We start from the raw sequence: 24471 nt of genomic DNA on the forward strand, positions 1-24471 counted from the left end.
ATTTAAAAATATTAATCAAATCGAAAATAATTTTATTCTTTTTTTTTTTTGTAATTTTTCTGAATTCCGAATTGACCAGTTTTCGCACTTGAAAATTTAATTAATTATTTTATACTTTTTTACGACATCTTTATTTTTTCTGCAAAATAACAAAGCGACGACTACCTGAAACTATAATTTTTCCAATATTTCCATTTACTGCGTTATTTGACCCAAAACTGGTCCAATGGCCGTTGTCGTCGTCGAAAGTTTCACACATAATGCAGCAGCAGCAGCTGGTCCCGTCACCTTTGTATTTCCCACAACTACGGGCTCTTTGTCCTCATCTGGCATCACCTTGTCCGCAATGTGTTTGTAAATTTTTCCGTCAGCGCCCACGAAAAATGTCGAAAATCCGTCGTACCAACTAAAAATTAGAGTTTAAAAAAAAGTTTTTGTGAAATTTTTGGAAGTTCTTACGTTTCTTGGCTCTCTAGAACTTTCTTTCCTTCGCCCTTTCGCATCTTCCAGAGCTTGAATTTCCAGAATTTTAGCATGACTTTTAGTCCGGAGACGCCAACCACTCGCCAACGACACCTGATGATGCCTTCTTCGGGATGCTGCGTGATTTTAAGTATTTCCATTTTGACATAAGCGTATTTTAAATGTCCCATAACTCGAAGAAGAGAGACCGTTTTGACGTAGGGATAGATTCCGCTGTAAAAAAATAATTGAAATTTAAAATTAATTAAAAAAAAATAAAATTAAAAAAAAAAAATTAAAATTAAATTTGAAAAATTTCAAGTAAAAAATGACTCAAAATTAATTAAAATTTTTTTTTTAAAATTAATTAAATAATTAAATTGATGGAAAATTAAATAAAAAATTTTTAAATAAATTAATTAAAGTAAAAAATAAATTTTTCTTCAATAAATCTTTAAATTAAAATTCAAAATTATTTTTTTTTATAAAATTAGCTTTAAAAAATTTTAAAGTTAAATTTTTTTTTTTATATAAAAAATTTTTCTTACACTGAGCTCCGTCCCGCAATATTATCCTCAAAAATGAGGTTAGGATTATAAATCGAGTAATCCATCGGTTTGAGAAACATGTCAGGCAGCGATTGACTGAGTGTATTGAAAACTTTATCTAAATCTCCCGGATCTGGGCGTCCATAATTCGCGTCATTGCCAAGCGGCGACGTTGGTTTGAAATTTACTTTGTCTGTTTCCTTGCATTTTAGCGTCTGTTCTTGTAGTTTTTGTTTTTGTTGCAACAAATTTTTAACCAAAATCGGGTTCAACTACGAGTACAAGAGGAATTTTGTCAAAAAAATCTCACGAAAAAAGTAATTTTCTTACCTGTTCCGGTCGTCGTAAAACTGAAGATGGTGGCACACTTAATTTAGGTTGCGGCTCTTGTTGTGTCAAATTGTGCATTTTTGCAGTTAAAATGACTGTGCCTTGATTCCGGACTGACATCCACGTCGCAAGCCCGTGCCTGGGCATTGTTCTCAGACAAATCGACATTTTTTTGTGGCAAAGCAAATTCAGTTTTTTGCTTTCTAAATTTTTTTCTCTAATTTTTCAAAACAATCACACACGAGAAACAGCTGATGATGAACGTAGGGTTGCCAGATTTTTCATTTTAGTTGAAATTTTTTTTATTTTTAAGTTTTGACCAATTTAATTTTAATTTATAATAAAAAAAGATCAAGAAATTTTGATTTTTCAATTATTTTAAAATTTTAAGACATTTTTTAACTTGTAATATTGATCCAAATTTCCTCTAAGAAATTGACAATTTTTGTAAATTCATAAAATTTTCGACTTTTAACCTTAGCTTAAAATTTTAAAATTTTTCGGTTTTTTACGAATTAATTTATTTTTAAAATTATTTAGGCCGCTCAAAATTTTTTCCGATGTTTTTGTCCCAAAACAATTTTTTCTAAAAAATTGTCTAAAAAAAAAAGTTTTAAAGTTTTAAACAAAATTTAAACAATTTTTGTTCATTAAAGAAAAATTAGTTGTTTTTTTGGTATATACGTTGAGATTTGGTAATTTAAAATTAATCTCAGAGTATTTCAAGTTAAAAATTTTAACAAAAAAATTTCATAAAAATAACCGTCAAAAATTTTTGAAAAATAATTTTCAGGAAATATTTTTAGAGAAGAAAATTCATGTAAAACTTCGTTTTTCAACACAAAAAATTTTGAAAATTGAAAATATTTTAAAAAAATTTTAAAAAATTCTTGAAAAAGTAAGGAAAAGGACCAAAAAATTGTCAATTTTGATGAAATTTTTAACTTTTTTTTTTATTTTGCCCCATTGGATTTTCGGCTTTTGAAATGGGGCAGGGGACAAAAACATAGAAAAAAATTTGGAGCGGCCTTAATAAAAATTTGAAAAAAAACTTAAAAATTGACAAAAATTGCTCATTTAAAAAAAAATATTTTGAGCAATGGTCAAGAGGAATTGAATACCTAAAAATTAAGAAATTATTCATTTTTTTCAATTTTTAGCAGTTTTGAACAAAAGCTCGAAAATTTTGAATAAGTTCAAAATTCGTACTTTTTAAAATTTTAATGGACAATGTTCAATTTTGTAAAAAAAATTTTCTTTAAAAAAATCTCACCAGAGAAATCATCTCTTGAATTTCAAAAATTGAAAAAAAAATTTGTTTTACAAATTCTAAAAAGAGAAAGATGGCAGCCCTATAATTGAGACGAATGAAAGTGATAAATGATCCCAAAGCACATTTTTAAATTTTTTCGCAATAAAATTTGTCTTGGGCTTCAAAGTTTTTGTTGTTGTTTGTGATTTCGCTTAATTTTATCATTAATTTAATTGTTTTTAACATTCGAACTGACATTTAATGGCTAATTTAATCAGTGCACAACAAGGTAAAAGTCCAAATTTCCACGAAAAATAAAAAAAAATCAACTTTTCCTTTGCAGAACTCCAAACAAAAAAGATTCTAGAAGACTTGCAACTGAAAAAGAAGCTACTATTGTCGACAAACAGCAACAATAGTATGCCCCAGTACAATCCACAGGTCATCCAAGCACCCGTAGGTAGTCAGCCAGAGAAAGAAATTGTCAATAACTCGTCGCGAACGGCGCTGCAGCAAGCACAAGCCGTCTCCTTCGGCTATTTCGTGAGTCAAAATTCGTCATTTGGCAATTTGATTTTGCCCGTGTTACCTGCGTTCGACAACCATACGCCACCGACGTCGCAACCGCCACCGACGACGAAGTAAACAAAAAACCGCGTAGTTAGAAAAATTTTCTATTTTAGTTCGTAAAATAAAAAATGGCCCGCATCAAATTAAAAAAACTCGAGGAATATCTCCAAGGTCTTGACGACTTTGAATCTCCCAAAATTCAATTAGAGCAATACATCACGCCACCGCACATCGCCAGCAACATTTTGTACACAATCCAGTCAAATTTCGACGATATCGAGGGAAAAATCGTCGCTGATCTCGGTTGCGGCAGCGGAATGCTCGCCATCGGCGCTTTTATTCTCGGAGCTGCTCACGTAGTTGGCTTCGAAATCGACGACGGAGCAATCGATGTGCTGCGAACCAATTTGGACGACATGGAAATTGAAAATGTCGATGTCGTGCAATGCGATGTTACGAAGCTCACGTGTGAAAGCAACAAAATTTTCGACACAGTTCTGCTAAATCCGCCATTCGGGACGAAAAATAATGCTGGGATGGACATGAAATTTCTGCTAGTCGCGATTTCACTGACAAATGGAGCGGTTTATTCGTTGCACAAGTCGTCGACGCGGGATTTTATTAAGAAAAAGGCTGGGGAATGGGGATTGGAGTCGCAAGTTGTCGCGGAATTACGTTATGATTTGCCGTCTTCGTATAAATTTCATAAAAAAGATTCGAAGGATATTGCTGTGGATTTTTGGAGATTTGAAGTTAAAAAATGAATAAAGTGACTGTTTTTTTCTGAAATTTGTTTTTGTTGGCTGGTTATTTTTTGTCCCGGTTCTCATTTAAAAAGTCAAAAATTAATTTAAAAAAAATTTTTAAAGAAGAAATTAAAAAAAAACAATTTCGTGGAGAATTTAATTTTAAAAATAAATTCAAAAATTATTCTTGAGAGCAAAAAAAATTATTCGTATTTAATTTTTTTTTTTTTTGCTTAAAAAAATTACTCTTTTATTATTTTTTAAATCAAAAATTTATTTTAAATTATTTTTTGAAAACTAATTAAAAGCTAAAATTTTATTAAAATTTAACTTGAATTTTTTTCTATATAAAAATTAATTAATTATTAATTAAATAAAATTTGATTAAAAAATCAAATAAAAAGTTTTTCGGTAATTAAATTGATGGAATTTTTTTTCAGAAAATTTACAGATTTTTAAATCCAGAAATCTTGCTTTAATTCAAAAAAAATAATTAAATTTTTTAATTACAATTTTTTTTTTAATAATAAATTCAGGGACCTAATATTAAACAAAATAAAATTTTAAAAAAATTATTAAAAAAACTTCGTTGATATGTTTTTGCAATTCTTTTTTTTGTCTGTCATTTATTTATTTATTTTAAGGTTAATTCATTTTTTTTTGTTTGTGTATCGGTAGTAAAAACTTCAAATGTCATTAAATATTTTTTTTAAGGAAATGCGTTAAGTAAAAAAATACTTTTTTCTTTCTTATTCATGTCGTCGTTTCTTAGAAACAGGTCCATCTGTCGTTTTTTCCTCTTCCTCTGTCGCATTTTCGGGTTCTTTTATCTTTTGGATCCCGTGCAAAACAAATCTCTTCGCCACTGCCTGATTTATTCGGGGCATCGTCTTTTTGTCTTGGAACAAATTTTCCCGCTTCATGGCGTCCTTAATCTTCGACAATTCCAATTTGAGACTCAAGTTTTCGTTCTGCAGCGCCAAAGCAGGAAATAAAGAAGAGAAAGTGTTAACCTTGAGTGACTTTTCGCGCATTGCGAAAAAGACAAAAGCCCAATACTTACGTTCGTTGGATCAATGCCCTGCAGTTTGAGATACATGAAAAACAGCGAATTTATCGCGAACGATTGGAACAAGTCGTATTTGACCTTGTTTTCCTTTGACAAATCCTCGTACGTGAGTTCGCCCATGAGGGCCATATGCCGTTCGATGGCATTTATCGAATCCTCGAGATTTGTGACTTTTGAAATGAAGTCTGTGTCGTTTTTCAGCTCTCCAAAGTCCATGGTGTGGCGAATGTGGATTCAAATGCGAGGAATTAGCGATAATACTGCGGGAAAAATTAGATTTTTCTTTTGTTGGTATATGGAGATGCTTGATGAACGTCAGTTTAAGCTGGACTTGTGTGAAGGTTTTGACACTTTGATCGGATTTTGGCACCATAAAAATTGGACTTTTACAAGAAACTTGAAACCCGGTTAAATGACAGAGGATGATAACGGGATTTTAGAGTTTCGAAAAGGAGTTTTCCGACTTGCGGATTTCGAAGATTTAAAGCTCGAATATTTTTGATTATAATTTTTTAAAACTGAAATGAATTTTAAAAGTTTTTCTACTTCATTTTAAGGCTTGATATTGATTAAGATCATATTTAATGAGAAGATTTTATGTCGGTGCAAAAAATTTCGTACTTTGATCTCATATTTGTTCATTTTTCAAAAAAAAAAAAATCGAAAAAATATTTATCGATTGAAATTACTTTTGGAAGTCAAGTCTTTCATTGAAAGCCTTGGAATTGAATGAGATATTATTTAACGGTTGCAAAATTTACAGAAATTAAAAAAAGTCTGTCATTGAAAGACGAATCAAGATTGTCAAAGTTACACGATTCTAACATTTTCTTTAATGCCAAGAGTTTGTTTTACATTCGCTTTTACATTAAACTCGCGACAATTCTTTTGAAAAAAAAACAATATTACTTGTGTTTGTATCAAATCCACGAGCTCTTGCAATTTTTAGAGCAAGGTCCTTTAAGATTTTAGAATTTTTGTTGGATAATGTGGGAATTTTTTGCACAACTAAATTGCTTTTGCGTTAAATATCACGTAGGGTCGAGGCTCCGTCTACCGTGATGCTAAGGATTTTTTATTTTTGAACATAAATTTTTTTGCCTTAAAGTAAAGGTATCTGCAAACCGATTTCTGTGATGAAAAAAGAACTCCTTAATTCGTGTTTTTCAATCATAAAAATTGAATTTATGTTTAAAATTCATAGAGAAATTCTAAAATTTCTAAAAACTTGAATTTTCTCCTCCTACCGTGAAAAGGTCCGTCTACCGTGAATCGAGTCTCCGTCTACCGTGATTTTAAAATCACCCCATTAATAGTTTAAAATTTTTGTTTTTCGCGTTTTAGTGCCAATAATATTAAAATATAAGAAGAAAGCTAACATGTCCATATAGAACTTTCATGATTTAATAGGTTTTTCATTGAATAAAATGAGGTTGAAAAATCGTTGGTTTTGAAATACAAAGTTGATATTTTGGATTTCTCAAATTTCCCAGATTTAAAGATTTTACAAGGTTGAAACTTTGCAAAATACTTTATTTAGCATAATTAAACATGTGTGCAAAGTACCAACTCGTTTATTTTGGAAATTATCAGTTTTTTAAAAATTCGATATTTTTATAGAAAAGATGCTCATATCTCAAAAGTTTTAAACTAATTGTTAGCTATTTGATTAATTAACATCATTTTATGCAATATTTTTGATCAGAAAACCTCTTAATTTCAATTTTATGAAAAAATCACGAACAAAAATACTCATCACGGTGGAAACCATACAGAAATTTTGGATCCTTCTACCGTGATTGCAGTAACAAAAAAGTATGTTTACAAATAATTTGACTGCTGAAAACCAATTATTAAAATTTATAGGAAGCTATAGATACAAAGATTTGCTCGAAAGTTTTAAAATTTTTTAATCATTGATTTTTTTGAAAAATTCTTGAGAAATTCATTAAGAAAATCAGACTTTCTCAACTTTCAAAAATCTTAAGTAAAAAACCCTGTTTTATTTGACGCAAAAACAATAATTGTACGTATTTAGAAAGGTTCAAAGTGTATTTTGCGATGAAAACATTTTAAATTTTTGTTTTAAAAAGTCGAGAAAATTTAAACCAAAGTTGAAAATCACGGTAGGGGGTGCCACCCGGTAGACGGTGCCTCGACCCTATGCATTGAAGCTCATTTGATTGTTTGTCATCCACAGTTTGGGAAGCCTCTCTTAGAAACAAACTCAATTTGTTTCCAAAACGCCTCTGGCTTAAAAACTCTCGGTGACATTACTCTCGTGATTCCAATTCTCCAAACAACCTGAGATATCATTCAGTTCATTCATTCATAGATTTTGTCGAAGATCAGAAAATAAAATTAGCTGTTGATAAGAGCCAAGCACCGGCTTTCACGGTAGCCCACCAACTGGCACGAAAAGAAAGGCGTTGCAGTGTGCATTTAACATATAAAGATATAATAGTTATAGAAGTATAGAAAAAGATAGTTTTAAAATAGTTTCAAAATTTTTTTCATTCATTCATTCACAGATTTCCCAAAAATCTTAATACTGACTTCTGGCGCAGCAAGTACGATTTTGCCTCGCGAATGAAGCATGATATGCTCTCAATTGCTCTGAGTTCTTGGGGCAGTCGGTTAAACAATGTTGGGCCCCGGAATTCCAAAGATCGTTGCCCAACGTTCGTTCTTGCGTTAAAACGCCTCAATTTGTGCGTTCCGTCCCGTAGGTCGTAACCTAAAAATACAACATCATTTTGTGGAGAAGATAGCTAAGACTAATTTTAAGGCAAACTCTACAGGTGGATAAATCTACGAAAATGTAAACTTTGGAGTATTTCACACGTAATTAAGTTTGACATCTTAAAAAATCGGCTATTGAAATGGATTTTTAAGATCTTTCTTAAATACTTAGATTTGTCCTCCAAAACTCGAGCATTAAAAAATTCAATTACTTGAAATCCCTCAATATCAAGCGAGTCGCGCCGAGTCAAGTCATTTTGGAACACTCACTTTCTGTGAAAAAATATCAAAACAATCCCCTTACATAATTCAGGCAGACGTAAAAAAAACATAAAATCCGTGTTCGATGGCTGCCCGTATTCCTCGTAGGACTCTTGGACAGTTGTTCAAACAAGGCTGCGATGAAATCCCCGAAGTTATGGGATCTATCGCTGCCGCTGGCGTAGGATTAGTCTTAATTGGCTGCAGTCTCGTGTACTACCAGAAGAACGAATTATGGAATCGTCGTTACAAGTTCTTCCCAGTTGTTGTCAGACCCGATGATCCCCGAGCCACCAACCAACGGAAGTAAAGATTTATAGGATTTTCTGCTTTATTGTCACAGAGCGAGTAAAAAAAAACAAGTAATAAATTGATAAAAATGTAAATAACATTAAACGGAACGATTTTCTGCCCAAATTTTCGCAAGTCGATTGTTGTGGTTGCTACAAAAGTTGCGAAAATCCTTCAGCATGCGATGCGGATAGAGCTCGTCCGAGTCGTTAATGAGACACTGTTTCCATTTCTTGTTCTGGATCATGTGGTTGAAGGCCCACAAGAAGCCCATGCAATCTTTCGAGTGAAATTCCTTCTCATTCTCCACCGTTGTGTAAGTTTTGTTAAAAGGCGGCAACAAAATGCACATAAATCCCGTGCAATGCACGAAAAGTTTGTTCTGCGGCGCCGCTACAGTCGGAATAAAGCCAAAACGAGCCGCAATTATCTCCAAAAAGGCTGATTCCTTGTCTCCCAATTCCACGGGGGCATCGTCGATCCCATCGAAATTCAAGGGAACGAAAATCGGCGACCGGAATGGATTGAGCTTCTCAATTAACTGTTCAGCGACTGGATCAAAGGGCACCGGAATGAGTTGAAAATTACAATGCAACGCTTTTCGTGCCCAGCCATTCGTCAAATCGTTCATAATTGACCCCGAAGCGGCAATCCATTCGACTGCGATCTCGTATGCCACGCCCGGCGTCATAACTTTGTGATATTTGGCATGTCCCCATTCCGCGCGATCACTTTTGTTCCCGATATCGACATCCAAATAGCATTCCTTGTACAGTTGGTAGGGCTGCAAAGGTTTTTGCGTCACATTGAAACTCTGCGCTTTCTCAATTGAATCGACAATTTCCACTTCCATCCATTCGTTTTCGAATAATTTCAAATTTCCCAGAGGCAAAGCGAAATCCGGGGCTTTTGTGTCTTGTTGCACGATGTAATAAAGGTGAAAACCGACAATTATGGGTTTGCGGAAGTCACCGGATGCGTGACAAATCATTCGGGCATCTCGCATGGAAGTGAGGATTTTTACGGGATCGTTTGTGGCGTTCGACATTTCCATGTGACTCGAAATCCAGTTGACGGCGTCGAAGGAAGTGAAAGTGAATGAAGGTAAGGTAGGTGCCGGTTGGAGAAATGAGACGCCATGCAAGGGATGTGTGAAAAGTTCCAAGATTTCGGGGAGACTGGCGTTGGATTTTAGTTTGAGACTTTCGCTGGCAAAGGCGTCTTCGCTTTCTTCGCTGTGGTAGTCGAGTAATTGAGCCTGAAAAGAAAATTTTAAAATTTTTGAGTTTTTTTTTTTTTTTTTTAAAGCACTTAAATTTTTCTTAATCTTTAGGGAAAATACAGAAAAAATCTTTAATTTTCTCAAGTTTTCAGAAAAATTTACGGATTTTATTCAGTTTTTTAGAAAATTTATCGGAAAATTAATAATTTTTCATTATTTTATCTTAAAGTTTTCGGAAAACTCAAGTTTTTCTCAAAGTATTTTCTTAGTTTTCTGGAAATTTTTGGATTTTAATTCTGCTTTCTACAAATTTTTCAAAAAAAAAAAAACTAAGAAATCTCCTTAAAATTTTCAAAAAAAAAAATAAGACTTTTCTGATTTTTTTTTTAATTTTCCGGAAGATTTATGATTTGTTTTCAGATTTTCACAAATCGTTAAGAAAAATTTTAATTTATCTTTAGTTTTTAATTTTTTTTTTTTTTTTTTTTTTGAAAAAATATCAGTTTACGATACTTTTCAATGATTTCATTCCAATTTTCTCAAATCTTCGGAAAAATTTTTTCTTGAATTTTTACAAGATTCGGGTTTTTTTCTGGAATTTTCTTGAATTTTTTATGAATACTTTAATATAAGTTGAAAAATTGAAAAATTTTCTTAAAATTTTAACAAATGCTTTGGAAAAATCATTAATTTTCTCCTTTTTTAAGAATTTAGAAAGTTCCATATTTTTTTTATAAAAAATTAAGAAATTTCTTCACTTTTTCGCGAATTTTATAAAAAATTTTAACAAAAGGAGAAATATCGAGTAAATGACCAAAAAATTTGTAAAATATGATTTTTCTTCAAATTTTTATGAATTTTCCAGAATTTTTCTAACTTTTATAAATCTTTTAATAATTTTCCGAACAATTAATGAATTTTCTTCAAATTTTTGAAGAATTTATAAATTTTCTTCATCTTTTCTCAAATTATTTGGAAAATTTTTGATTTTTCTTCAAATTCTTACAAAATTTTTCTCCAGTTTTTAACAAATTTTTAAGAAATATTCATTAATTTCCTGAAAAATTTAAAGGTTTTCCAAAAATATTTCTAAATTTTTCGAAAAATTAATTTTTTTTTCACTTTTCCACGAAATTTTCTAAAAATTTGAAACAAAATAAAATAAAAATGATGAGAAATTCATAAACTTTTCGTCTTACAGATATTTTTTTAATCTCAAAAAATAAACTTACGTTCAATGTTCCGCTATGCGACTCGGAAAGCGGCGACGAAAACATTTTACTCTTTTCCCCAACTTTAACGGATTCCGATCTCGGTCTTATTTTGTCGTTCAATCTCGTGCTGCCAAGTCTATCTCGCATCGGTGAACTCACAGAAGTTGTCTTTTGCTTCTTTTGTTGTCTCTTGACACGATTCAGATGCGTCTCCAAAAACCTCAAAAAGTCATCGATGCACTGCTTTTTTGACAAAATCATCGTATCGCGCGAATAAATGTCGCACATGACCAAATTTTGCTCGATAATTTTCCGTGTCGCCGAATCCTCTTTCGGCAACAAAAACATCCGATAACGCCAATATTTCATGTTTTCCGTCAACGGATAATCGGTGTGGCCGCGCGCGCAAACATATTGATCCAAATAGTTCCAATTGAAGTTTTCGAGACGTTCCGTGCTGAAATTCACATATTCGTCTTCGTAGCTGCTCGTGAAGGGGGTGCGGAAGCGATATTTGTAGTTGACGCTCTTTGGTGTGTACAAATGGCGGGGACGGTAACGTGTCACCGTGATCGAGGATTCGTTCATCGTGATGCGATGAAAAATTCTGCCGATGGAGAGAAGTTGTTCCGCTTGTCGTTCGTTGGAAAGAGGTTTCTTTTTGAGCGGCGTGGCGACGAGCGGAGGTTTTCGGGGTGTTTCGTCAATGGCACTGGTTGGCGTTTGTTTCTTCGTGGTGATGATCGCTTGAAATCCTTGCGAAAGACGTTGCGAAACGAGCTCTTGGAAGACATCGCGAGCGGTTAAAGGTTGTTTGTACGAGCCACGAATGACGGAAAAATCCATGTTGATGTCTTCCGGCAAAAGAGTGTAGACGGAGAAGACGTAGTCGTTCTGCAAGGCACTCTCTTCCGGGAAAAAATCGGTTGTGATGGGAAGGCATGCAGGAATTGTGAGCGATTTCCAATCAACACCTGGAATTTAAATAAAAAAAATTTATTTAATTCTTTTAAAAAATAAAATTTAAAGGAAATTTTAATCGAAATTCAATATTTTTAAGATTTTTTTATTTTCTATTATTTTTATTTTTTTTATTTATTTTTATTTAATACTTTCTTTTAAAAATTTCTAATTTTTTAATTTTAAGAAATTATTTTTAAAAAAAATTATGGAAATATATATTAAAGCTTCTATTTTTCTTTGCAATTTGCTATGCTTTCAAAATATTTATCAGGTTTTTTACTTTTTTTTAATTATTTTTTTAAAGCATTTTATAAGCTGTTTAGCGATAAAATATCTTAAAAAATTAAAAAAAAAATATTTCGAGTAATTATACGATTTTTCTAGTTTCAAGAACCAACTTTCAACAAGTTTTTTTTTAATTTTTCAAATTTTACAAATTAAAATAAAAAAAATATTAAGGCCGCTCCAAATGAAACTCAATAGTTTTGTCCAAAATTTTTAAATAAAAATTAAAGTTTTAAAAAAAAAAATTATTTTAAAAAATTTAAATCTTTATTTTATCAAAAAAAAATTTTTTTTTTTTTTTAAATTTTTAATCAATTATTTTTTTTTGTTTTAAATTTTTTTTACATTTTTTAAATTAAAAAAATTTAAAAAATTTTTAATTAAAATTAAATGTTTTTAAAAAATTTTTTTTACGAAAAAAATGTTCAAAATTTTTTTAAAATTTCAAGTTGAAATTTTCAAAACAAAAATTATAAATCTTAATGAAGCAATTTTTATGTTTTCAAAATATTTTTAAGTTTTTTACAAATTTATTTTTTAAAATTTTATAAGCTTTTTGAAAAATTCTTAAAAAACCAAAAAAAAAAATTTTGAGTAATTTTACGATTTTTTTTTTAAAAACTAACTTTGCCCAATTGGATTTTTGATTTTTCAAATGGGGCATTGGAATTAAAATTAAAAAAAAAAATATTAAATATAAAAAAATAAAATTAAAGAAAATTAAACTAAAAAAATAATAATTTTTTAAAAGTTTCTATATTTTTAAATCAAAATAAAATTTTAATTTATTTTTTTTTATTTTATGTGTTCTAAAGAAATTTTAAGATTTTAAAAAATTTTCAAGGTTTTTAAAAAATATTTTTAAAAAATTAATTTTTTTACGATTTTCTACATAAATGTAATTTATTCAAAATTTATATTTGTAAAAAAAACTTAAAATTGCAAATATTAACGGGTTTTTAATATTTTTTCTTTATTTTTTTTTTAAATTAAAAAAAATATTTAAAAAAATCTGGATTTTCATAATTTACCAAATTGTTCAATTTTTTTCTTTCTTAAAAATGACATTTTTTTCCTCATTCTCTACAAAAATTTCAATATTTCTTTAAGTCTCTGCAGAAATTTTCAACAAAGACACGACAAAAAATGTCAAATTTAAAAAAAGCCTTTAAAAATTTCAAAATTTCTCACCCGTTGTCAACGCTGGCGTCCATTCCTGCTCTCCCGTGGCACCCCACAACAACGCCGTGTTCTTCTTCTTCGGCGTCAATCCCAAATTTCCCATTCCCATCACGACACTTCCACTCAGGGACGATCTCTCGCCATCACTACTTCTACAATCGACACTTGCATCATCGCCTTCTTTCTCATCCACGGAATGCAACTCAATGTTATGATGATGTTGCTGCACCAGCAATCCCGAGGGTCCTTTCGGGAAAATATGAGTCCATCTGCGACGACTTGAGGTCAATTTTACCGTGACATGCGCCGGATCAAAGGGATTTATCAAGGTTTTTGTCGTAAACGGTCTTTGGGTGTGACTCCAACGATGTCTCCGGACAATTCGATGGTCTTCTCGTATCATATCGTCCATCACCATGCACTGATTTCCACAAGAATTCGCCGAATCTTCGTCAAAAACTGTCGAATGATGAACATCTGGACTCGACAATTTCCGTTCTTTGAGTTTGTGGATGCGCGGCGATGCCAAACTCATATCGCGATCCATCAGAATCGGCGACGTCGGGATATATTGACTTTGTGGCGGATTGTCGGACGAGAAAATTTGACTGTCGTACTCGTCATAGTCGAATAGCGAATTATGCACGTAGTCCATTTGGTAGTTGAACTGCGTGAATTGTATCGGGATCATGTTGTCGCGATATTTTTGACTCAATTCCAGCGGGGGGAGTTTAATTCGTGGCACAAACGTGGAATAAGCGACTTTTTTGTTGGTCGTGTAGAAACTGAGGTTAATCCAGTGCGGCATCGAAAAGTCATCGACAGACAAGTAACAGGAATGTTTGCTGTTGAACTTGAGCAAAGGCACGGCATGAAGTGGTTGCTCGCCAACACACACCAAATCACTGCCGACGCCGCTGTCGATGATTCGTTGCATCGTGATGTTCGTCAATTCGCGATCTACCTCGAAAATTCCGACACCTGGCGAAATAACGACCGAAAGTTGTCCCGTTCGGTCAAACGTGCGATCCAAAAAATGTTTCTCAAAAATATTCAGAGACATGTTCAAGACCTCCAAATAATTTCCCTGAGCTGCTGTCGAGTTATAAGCCTTCGGGACATTCGGTCCGAGATGATCGTAATTGTGCAGGACCATTTTTTGATAATTTGTGAACATTGCCCTCAATTGACTCAGCACCGAATGCCAGTCGTCAAAACGATCATTTTGCACGGCAACGCGATAGAAATCCTCGTAAATCCTTCCTTTGTGATCCTCGCGCAGACAAAGTCGCATCGGCTCCGGAAAATCCTCAATTTTAGTCGCTTCATAAAAAGTACGTGAAAAAAGGACAATTGTGACGTCATGATTGCTTCCGAGCTTCTTCCACTTGTTGAACAAATCCGCGAGAAATCCGTTTATGGCTTTCTCGAAATACAAGTCGCCATGGATGTCAAAGTCCCACATCTCCGAAGACATTTGGATCATCAGGTACAAGTTGCTGGTCGAGCTGCGAAAGACAATTTTGGTGTTTTCGCTAATGACGCCGCATGCCACGCGCGTTCCTTTGGCCCACATTTCGTAGATTTGGCAGCGGATGGAACTGTCGCAATATTCGAGCTTTTTGTTGATGTAAACGCACGTGTTGGTGAGCCAGTTGCGGACGCGCCACATCTCCGAACGGCCCATGTATTGGTCCTTGAAGGTGATTTCAACGGAGTCGAGACCTATTTTGAAAAGGAAAAAATAAAATTTTTACTTATAAAAAACTTGTAAAAAATATAAAAAAATATTTAAAAAAAAAATATTTAAAAAATTAATTTAAAAAAAATAATTAATTTTAATAAAATCCAAAATAAATAAAATATTTTTTTTTAATTTTTATAATAATTTAATTTTTATTTTTTTCAAAAAATTTATTAAAATTGATTATTTTTTAAAATTTTATTTTATTTTTTTTATTAGTTTATTTAATTAATTTAATAATTAATTATTTATTTAAATTCATAAATTTATTTTTAATTCATTATTTTTAATTTTAATTATTTTTTTTAATTAAAAAATTTAATTAATTATTTAATTAAGGCGAATAAATTTAATATATCCATTTTTTGTCTCCAATTTTTCGAAAAAATTGGGGGGGGAAAAATAAAAATTAAATTTTAAAATATTTTTACATATTTGACAAAATTTTTATATTAAAAAATCATGAAAATTTTTTACTGTTTATTTTAAAATTATACAAAAAACTAAAGAAATTTGCTAATTTAAAAACATTTTCTAAAAATTTTTGAAAAACATTTTTTAAAAAGTCACGTGACCAAAATTTTATTTTTCAAAAATTTTAAAAAAGATTTTTCAAAAAAATTTTTAAAATCAAATTCAAGTTTTAAAATAATAAAAAATTAAAATTAAATAAATGTTAAAATCATTTGACGTAAAAAAAATTATTTTTTTTTTTTTTTTTTACAAACAAAATTTTCAAAAATATTTATTTTTTTATAATTAATTAATAATTAATTATTTATTTAAATTAATAAATTTATTTTTAATTCATTATTTTTAATTTTAATTATTTTTTTTAATTAAAAAATTTAATTAATTTAATTAATTATTTAATTAATTAATTGTTTATTAATTTATTGAAATTTAAATTTAAATTACTCGAAAAAAATACAGAAAAATTAATTTAAAAAATTAATTTATTTTAGTCACGTGACTAATTTTTTAAACTTAACTTTTTCTTATGAAATCAATTTCATTTAATTTTTTTCAAATTTTTAATTAAAAAAAATGACAAACTTTAATTTTTGTTTGTATTTCTGAATTTTTTGAACTTATTTCAGATGAAAAAAGCAAAAACATAAAATTTTTTCGCTTAAAATTAAATATTTTAATTAAAATAAAATAAAAATTGAATCTTAAAGCTCTTTAAAAAAGAAATACTCACAAACAGTCGACGGATCCTCAATCACTTTCATGTAGACATTTGTGTACGTTCGCAAATTAAACGCTGCTGCGATACTATTTTCCACACTAATGACGGCCTTTATTTCATCGTTAAAGCTCGTAACTTGAAGCAGCAAGTGACATCCTTCGTCATCGGGCTGGTAAATCTCAACAATATCACCAACTTTCAGTTCCGTGTTTTCCTTCGAGTTGACCAAGAAATCTTCGCTGCTGAAACTTTTCGGATGGAGAACCAATTTGCAAAATTTCGGGTTGATTCGACTGTTCTCGTCGCTGTAACGTTTGGATTTCATCGAACTTGTATCGAATTGCGGCATTTTTTCCATTTATTTTTTCGGGTTTTTGACTAAATTTTCATCTTTTTCAAGGGAATTTTATGGAAAATTTGATGAATTTTTGTTATCACGTCTATTGCGTTCGATTGTTTTTGTTTTTTAAGCAACAGCTGATCGATGTTAGCTCCTCCTACTGATTGAATTAGCAGGTTGCGAGTTTATTTGGACGTGAATTTGCACGCATGTGACACGCAAAGCACGGAAATCACGCAAATCTATAGCAACATGTTCGTTTGTTACAAAGTATTTATCGAATTTTTAAGGATTTTTGTAAAAAAAATAGGTTTTTGAGCGCTTTTTGGTCTATCCGTCAAAATAAAAAAAAAAATATAAAAACAAAGATTTTATTTTCGATTCAAAAAAAATTTTTTTTTCAATTTTTTGTCAAATTTCTAAAAAACAAATTTTTTTCGTCACGGTTTTTAACGAGTTTTGGAAATTCCATTTTTAAGGTTTTTTTAAAATAAAAAAATATATGTTTTTAAAAAATTTTTACAAAATTTTAAATTGCCAATTTTTTTTAAAATCAAAAAATTTGTAACTTTCTTTACTTGGCAATTTTTACTTTGTTAAAATATTAGGTCACGTGGTTGAAAACTTCTTGTATAACTAAAAAATTAAAAATATTAAACCACGTGACATAACCCTATGCATATTTTAAATTTTTATCCCAGTGTACATTTTATTTTTTACACTTTTTAAACATTTAAAACACGTGACAAAATTGAAAAATTAAAAAATAATATATTTTTTTAAATCAACCACGTGACCATAGGTCTTAAATTTTTAATGCAATATGAATTTTAAATTTTTGATCCAACGAAAATTTTAGATTTTTACCCCAATAAACATTTTAAATATTCATCCCAGTGCATATTTTAAAAATTTTTCACAAAAGTGCATGATTTAAATTTTTTAACCACGTGACCAAATATTTTTAATAAAAAAAATAATAAAATTAAACTAGAAAATCTGAAAAAAAATATTTAAAAATAAAAATGCGATCAAGTCATTAATTTCACGGAATTTTTCCTTAATGTTTGTTTTTTTCTGTGAAATCCTTTATCAACATTTTCATGCCAATTCTAAAGGTCATTGCTGTGATCGTCATGACGACGAGTCAATCCAAACACAAAAAATACATTTTTTGATAGAATCTTGCAAAAAATCGGAAAAAATAGGTTGGTGTCACTCAAACTGAAAAAATTGACGTGAAAAAAAGTTAAATTTTTAATAAAAAACGAACAATCATAGCACGATAAAAAAAAATATTTTTTCTGACAAGCATTTAAAAGCACAAAAAAATCACGATGGTAGTCGTTGAAATGTATTGTCGCGAACAAATCGCGATTCCAGAGCAATTGCCATTGATTCTCAAGAAATATGCGAAAGGTAAATTTTTTTCGAATTTTTTCCTAAAAATTCTTAAATTTTGTCATTTTTAGCCGTTATTCGGACTCAACCTTACGATCTCCTTCGTTGGTCAGCTGCTTACTTTCGTTGTCTCGCTTTAGAGCATGTTCCTCCTGCCAAGCTTCGTTTCGAGCCGGATCAGAATTACGGGAGCTTAACTCGTGGTTATGTTCGAACGTTGCTCGAGCAACTCGGAAAAGGATATTTTGTGAAGCGTGAGTTGCTGTTGAATGTTTGGCAAGGTTTGTGTCTCCCCGAAGAGCAACTTTACGATTTTTTGTCCTTATGTCGCATGTTGCATTGGTCCCAAGTGCATTGGTTGAAATTAATTGCCGTCATGATCGGAGCTTTGAATAAAGATTTGCCAGGAACGATGAAAATGATTTGTGAAGTGCTCACTGATGAACCTGAAGGCAGTCCAGCACCGATTCCGTTGTGGATGTTCCGTGTTTGTTACAAATTTGTTGCGGAATTGGATTGTTCAGACACGCAATGTTTCATCGATGGACAAAAGTTGCTGTAAGAAATTTAATTTTAATTTTAATTTTAATTTTAATTTTAATTTTAATTTTAATTTTAATTTTAATTTTAATTTTAATTTTAATTTTAATTTTAATTTTAATTTTAATTTTAATTTTAATTTTAATTTTAATTTTAATTTTAATTTTAATTTTAATTTTAATTTTAATTTTAATTTTAATTTTAATTTTAATTTTAATTTTAATTTTAATTTTAATTTTAATTTTAATTTTAATTTTAATTTTAATTTTAATTTTTAATTTTAATTTTAATTTTAATTTTAATTTTAATTTTAATTTTAATTTTAATTTTAATTTTAATTTTAATTTTAATTTTAATTTTAATTTTAATTTTAATTTTAATTTTAATTTTAATTTTAATTTTAATTTTAATTTTAATTTTAATTTTAATTTTAATTTTAATTTTAATTTTAATTTTAATTTTAATTTTAATTTTAATTTTAATTTTAATTTTAATTTTAATTTTAATTTTAAATTTTAATTTTAATTTTAATTTTAATTTTAATTTTAATTTTAATTTTAATTTTAATTTTAATTTTAATTTTAATTTTAATTTTAATTTTAATTTTAATTTTAATTTTAATTTTAATTTTAATTTTAATTTTAATTTTAATTTTAATTTTAATTTTAATTTTAATTTTAATTTTAATTTTAATTTTAATTTTAATTTTTTTTAATTTTAATTTTAATTTTAATTTTAATTTTAATTTTAATTTTAATTTTAATTTTAATTTTAATTTTAATTTAAATTTATTTTAATTTAATTTTAATTTTCATTTTAATTTTAATTAATTTAAAAAAAAATATTTTTCAGACCTGGCGATGTCCTTGAGGAAGAAGAAGAGGTCACTGAGCCACCGCAAGTTCATAAAGCAGCAATTTTTCAGCAACTTTTAATCGACGAATGGAAATCTCGCATGAAATACGATGATTTTGCAGCTCCCGAGACACTTGACTCCCAATCCAAAAGTGAAACTGATCCAGAAACTGCTTCAATTCTGCCACGAGTCTCATCCAGCTTCAAATTCGTTGGAAATTTCGCTGATCCAGCTGAAGTTTTGAGACGCACGCCTGATTTTGAGTCCGTTATTCTCTTATTACAAGAAGAAATTGAGAATATACAGAACGAATGTTCCTCGAAAAAAGTCGAAGAGATCCTGGAAAAGAGACAAAAGTGCGATCGTGAAACAAAAATAGCGGAAAATGACAAAAACGAAGAATATTTGTCGAAAATTGGAGCTCCATGGACTTGGATAAGCTCATTTTCCGACCACAATTGTCCGGAAAGGTCCTTTAACTTTATCGATGATTCGGTAAAAGCTCCTGAAGAGTTTCCCGCTGAAGAATGTTGCACCGTTGTTGACTCCAAACACTTCACGGGCGATGAATCTCGGTCAAAAACGTTCATTTACGACTCAAAATCTCGCAATTCGAGTCGATCTTTTTCACGTGGCTCAGAAGCGCCTGAAATAGCGAAAAAAGAGGAAAAAACCACGGATAAAATTGTTGAAATTTTCGAGGAAAGCGGCTTTGATGTCGACAATAAATTATTGGAGAAGAAATTTTCGGAAACGATGATTCTTGGACTTGTTCAAAAACCGGCAACAACTCCGCCGGGACAGGAATCGGAAGCGCCAAAGTCTCTCGAGAGCAAAGATACTACAATTGGAACTGTTGCAATGACGTCACAAGATGAGCTTCAAACGAAAGACGAAACAAGTCAAACGACGCCGATGAAAGAACGAGAAAAGCTATCGGAAACATCGCTTCAGAAAACTTCGACTCAAGGTGAAAAAGAGTCTAACGTTGGACCAGCTGATGAGTTACACAAATCCATTCTGCCTCCGTTGCCCGGAATAGGTCCAAGTGTTTCTCTAGAGACTTCGGAGAGATTTTTGCTCTATTTGATGCGACGCGCAAGACAACAAGGTGGCATGGTTTTCCCGCGTAACTGGCAAGAGCATGATTGTCCCCCGATGACAGATTAATAAAGAAAAATAAATTTTTGAATGTTGAAATTTTTTTGAAATCTTTTTATCTTGCAAAAACACAAATTTCACATTTAAATACTCCTCAATGAGCACCTTATGGCGTCATCCATTAATAGCGTAGTATAAAAATAGGTTTTTTTGAACCTTTACATAAAATTTTTAAAATTTAAGCAAAGAATTAAAATTTTCTGATAAAAATGGATAAATTTCATTTATTTAAAATTTTAATTAATTTTAATCGTTCTTTTAATAAATTCTTGCTTACAAGACACAATTTAAAACTAAAGAATGCAATTTGAAATTCTGAACAAATTTCATACAAAATATACTGAAAAGCTAAAATTTTAGGAATATTTTACGATAAAAATATATGTTTTTTTTAAAGCTCCGCGGTAGACTTTTCAGTAACATATTACCCCCCCCCCCAAAAATTGACTGAAAAATTTCATTGAAAAAATTTTTTCAAATGAAAAATTTATGGAAAATCGTCATGTGGAAAATTTTTTCGGAAATTTTTGAAAACATTCAAAAAATTTTGAAGCACTTAAAATTAATGGAAAAATTGAAAAAAAAATTTATCCAAAATTTTGCCATCAATTTTTTTTAACCCCCCTTTTGAGTCATTAATGAAAATTGATGAAAATCAATAAAATACCAAAAAAAAAAAATTCATGAACGTTAAAACGTTCAAAATTTTGTAAAATTGATTCATAAAATTCATAATTTAAAAATTCATAAGCTTTAAAATATTTGCTTGAAGTCTCGCGAAAAATTTTGGAAAGTGAAAAATGATAAAATTTTTTTCGAAAACATAAAATTCATTGAAAAAAAAATCTTGAAATTTTTCAAAATTTTAATATATTTGAATTTCTCAATTTTGGAAACTTGAATGATTTTTAAAAAATTTTATTTTTACGGAAAAGTTTTTTCGGAAATTTTTCATTAAAAATTTTAAAATGTTATAAGTTTAGTTTATTTAAAAATTAAAATTTTAAAATTAAAAAATTTTTTTTTTTAAAATTTTTGTTTAAAATCGGAAAATTTAAGCTTTTTCCAATTTTTTCGAGCTCAACTTTTGAACAATTGAAATGCGAGCATTTCATTCGTTTTCTCAAAATGCAATTAAAATTTTTAATTTTCATAATCTTTTTATATTCATTAAAAAACAAATTTCAAAAAATTTCGTCATTTCAATCAATGATTTTTTAGCAATATTTGATGCACATAAAAATTAAATTATGAATAATAGGTTTTTTCAAAAATATTTTTTTTTAAAATTTTTTAAAATTTAATCAAAGTAAATTCAAATTGGAATTTTCTGAAAAATATAAATTTCATTTTTTCTAAAATTTTAATTAAAAGACATATTTATAACTACAATCAAACATGATACAAAAAATTGAAATTTTTATGGGAAAACTGAAAGACCCGATGCAATTTGAAATTTCGAAACAAATTTTCAATTTCAAAAATATACTGAAAAACTAAAATTTTAGGAATATTTTACGATAAAAATATATGTTTTTTTGTTTGAGCTCCGCGGTGGATTTCAATCATATTTATGTCATTATTGACTCATTCTTTCATTGAATAGACGAATTTCCGCTCTAGCTGCTCCAATAAAGTCATCTGGCGTATCTTTGTTAAAATATTTCACATCCAGAGCCCAATTATCTGCTTCCATCCAGTATAACGGAACAAGTAACTTAAGATCAGGTTCCCAATCCTTTCAAGACGGTTCTATTGGACAAGATTGTTTCAAATCTGGTAAATATCTGGCATACTGATTTTTTAAGGTTCTAAGAGCCACGTCACAGAAACGGTGATAATTTCTCATGTTCAGAACCTTCCAAATTCCCGAATAGTCTTGATAAGAAAAGATAACAAGTGTTGATATGTCATTCGAAAAAGGCATTTTAAATGTCAAATTGCCAGTTAGAACTTGGGTCGTTCTATTTTTGCGTTTTGGCATTGAATTGTTGCAAGTTATGCTATTAATAGTCATTTGAGTGATGGGAACTGCACTTTTAGCCATGGAAAACCACCCGATGGCAACTAGAAATAGAACGAAACAAATTTTCATTGTTTTCACAGTTTTTCCTCTTTTTTAGAAAGAAAAAGTTTTTTTCTTAAAGTTTTAGTTTTAAATTGTTTCACAAGTAAAATAATTCTGACGTGGATCGAAGTTTGCACTTTTATTATAAAGAACTTATCTGTTATATTGATTCATAATTCAGTCCACGAGTCAATAATTGCTCGGATAAAAAACTGAATATTGCTTCATTATCAGATGACAAGTGTTATATTTAAAGGTAATAAAACATGTTTTTGAGCTGATTTGATCAATTTTGTGTAAAAAAAATTTGTGTAAAAGAACGTAAGAAAACTTGAACGAGATAAATATTAAAAATTTCATTGAAAGTAGCAGTTCGATAAGCTTTTTCCTTGCAATCAAAAATTTTTATTTTTTCAAAAAGAAGTATTTTTTCCCTATTTTAATAAAAAACAAGGATGTTTTACATTAATTGTACCTGTTACTTAAGGCAATCTTGGTCTAGTGAAAGGACGAAGACAAACAAAATTTTAAGGCATCATTTTCAATAATTTTTCGGTTCTCCTTCAGAAAGCTGGTGATTATCGGGAGGACGTCGAACTTCCTGGATCCACGGATGTCACGTATGGGGGTGTTTTGGGATGCCAAGTCTCCTATCAGCAGCTGACATTCCCTAAGAATATGGTCGATCGTTTCGTTTTTTAATTTTTAAATTTTTTCCCATTATTTTCACACTTTTTTGCTTCTCAATATTAATTTTGTTTTTTTTTTTTAATATAACCAAACAATTAAACTTTTCTTATATTCAAAAGACAAATTTCACTTTTTTGTACTCCTCACTTCAAAATTGTCTAAAATTTTCTTCAAATTCTTCTATGTCAATAGATCAATGAGTCATAAATATTTTCAAAAATAAGATAAAAAGAAAAATCTCTTCGACCTTCATTCCATAACTCACCATTTGTTGGAAAAATGAGAAAAAAACGCGAATAACCAGATGTTTGTACAATAACAATGTGTGTAAAGTAAACACGTCATTCCCAATTTACTTGTCTCTGCTGATTATTCGGTTCAGTGTCATTTCAACTCTTGACCCGTGATGTCTCTGTCTGATCGGTTTCGTTTGAGTGAACGGAGCATCGCGAGTCGCGGCTCACTTCGTTCAAATCGTCTCTGTCCTCCAGGCTTGGAAGTTCTCTTGCCACTTTCGCACGTGTTTATCAAGCAAAAAAGCTCGGATCACGTCTTTACGGGCTACGAAACGCGCAACAAGTACATCTTGAAGACACTCGAGGGCAAGAAAGTCCTTTGGGCGATCGAGAGCACCGACGAGTGTGTCAGATGTTGCTTCACGGATTCCACGCGTCCCTTTGACCTGCACATTTTCAACGAAAACAAACGAAAAATCCTCAAATTATCGTTGCCTCTGTCGTGGTTTGAGCCAGTGACGCAACTTTATGTCAATTGTTCGAGTATCAGTACGACGATTGGGCGCATTGAGAATCGCACGAGGTTTTTTCATCGGCCATTGTATGTCGTCAAAGATGAAGCGGGAAACACGGCGTTCACGATTAAAGCGACATCTTTGATGCAATGCGACGAATTTAAGGTGCGAGATGCGATGGGCACAGAAATCGGGAAAATTGGAAAATTATGGGCTCCGAACATCAAAGAAAGCATTGGCGATGATAATATTTTTGGCGTGGAATTTCCTCCGGATTTGGAAGTGAAACACAAAGCGGTGTTGCTATCAGCATGTCTCTGGTTGGACATGAGATATCACGAAAGTTGAAAAGTGGAATAAAAATGTTTCAAAAGTAGACAGAATCAATTCGTTTTTTATTGAGTTTGACGTGCGAATGATTTTTACCGTACATTGTTGCGTTGGAATTGGCGCACCACAATACATCTTGTTTTATTATAAACACTGGATAAACAACTATAACTAAGTAGACTGATCTTCTATAAACAAATTCCGGAATTTCTTTGACCGACATTTAGGAATGAGAGAGACATTTAAGAGATTTTTTTTAAA

The 24471-nt window shown here is 30.3% G+C and overlaps 7 protein-coding genes across 7 annotated transcripts; 4 read left to right on the plus strand and 3 right to left on the minus strand.

Annotated features, from left to right (window-relative positions):
• Positions 1-103: 103 nt before the first annotated feature.
• On the minus strand, positions 104-1593 carry LOC134834366 (uncharacterized protein C6orf136 homolog). The gene is made up of 4 exons (XM_063849004.1): positions 1341-1593; positions 1011-1282; positions 460-696; positions 104-406 (listed from the first exon to the last, which is right to left on the minus strand). The coding sequence occupies exons 1-4, from the start codon at positions 1506-1508 to the stop codon at positions 196-198; spliced, it is 888 nt and encodes a 295-aa protein (XP_063705074.1). The 5' UTR covers positions 1509-1593; the 3' UTR covers positions 104-195.
• Positions 1594-2758: 1165 nt separating this feature from the next.
• LOC134833760 (SOSS complex subunit C homolog B) lies at positions 2759-3237 on the plus strand. Its single transcript, XM_063848200.1, has 2 exons — positions 2759-2881; positions 2936-3237. Exons 1-2 carry the CDS (start codon positions 2854-2856, stop codon positions 3235-3237), a joined length of 330 nt encoding a protein of 109 aa, XP_063704270.1. The 5' UTR covers positions 2759-2853.
• Positions 3238-3290: 53 nt separating this feature from the next.
• LOC134833759 (rRNA N6-adenosine-methyltransferase Mettl5) lies at positions 3291-3951 on the plus strand. Its single transcript, XM_063848198.1, has one exon. It carries the CDS (start codon positions 3291-3293, stop codon positions 3924-3926), a length of 636 nt encoding a protein of 211 aa, XP_063704268.1. The 3' UTR covers positions 3927-3951.
• Positions 3952-4486: 535 nt separating this feature from the next.
• Positions 4487-5317, minus strand: LOC134834420 (nuclear nucleic acid-binding protein C1D). Its single transcript, XM_063849068.1, has 2 exons — positions 4972-5317; positions 4487-4879 (listed from the first exon to the last, which is right to left on the minus strand). Exons 1-2 carry the CDS (start codon positions 5191-5193, stop codon positions 4658-4660), a joined length of 444 nt encoding a protein of 147 aa, XP_063705138.1. The 5' UTR covers positions 5194-5317; the 3' UTR covers positions 4487-4657.
• A 2671-nt stretch (positions 5318-7988) lies between these two features.
• On the minus strand, positions 7989-16523 carry LOC134833513 (GATOR complex protein Iml1). Its single transcript, XM_063847846.1, has 4 exons — positions 16086-16523; positions 13147-14862; positions 10726-11681; positions 7989-9529 (listed from the first exon to the last, which is right to left on the minus strand). Exons 1-4 carry the CDS (start codon positions 16429-16431, stop codon positions 8372-8374), a joined length of 4176 nt encoding a protein of 1391 aa, XP_063703916.1. The 5' UTR covers positions 16432-16523; the 3' UTR covers positions 7989-8371.
• Positions 16524-17750: 1227 nt separating this feature from the next.
• Positions 17751-20380, plus strand: LOC134835383 (uncharacterized). Its single transcript, XM_063850259.1, has 3 exons — positions 17751-17832; positions 17886-18372; positions 19207-20380. Exons 1-3 carry the CDS (start codon positions 17751-17753, stop codon positions 20378-20380), a joined length of 1743 nt encoding a protein of 580 aa, XP_063706329.1.
• A 3155-nt stretch (positions 20381-23535) lies between these two features.
• LOC134835384 (phospholipid scramblase 2-like) lies at positions 23536-24228 on the plus strand. Its single transcript, XM_063850260.1, has one exon. It carries the CDS (start codon positions 23536-23538, stop codon positions 24226-24228), a length of 693 nt encoding a protein of 230 aa, XP_063706330.1.
• Positions 24229-24471: the final 243 nt, after the last annotated feature.

This window comes from Culicoides brevitarsis, chromosome 3 (assembly GCF_036172545.1).
Source record: "Culicoides brevitarsis isolate CSIRO-B50_1 chromosome 3, AGI_CSIRO_Cbre_v1, whole genome shotgun sequence".
Taxonomy (NCBI): Eukaryota; Metazoa; Arthropoda; class Insecta; order Diptera; family Ceratopogonidae; genus Culicoides; species Culicoides brevitarsis.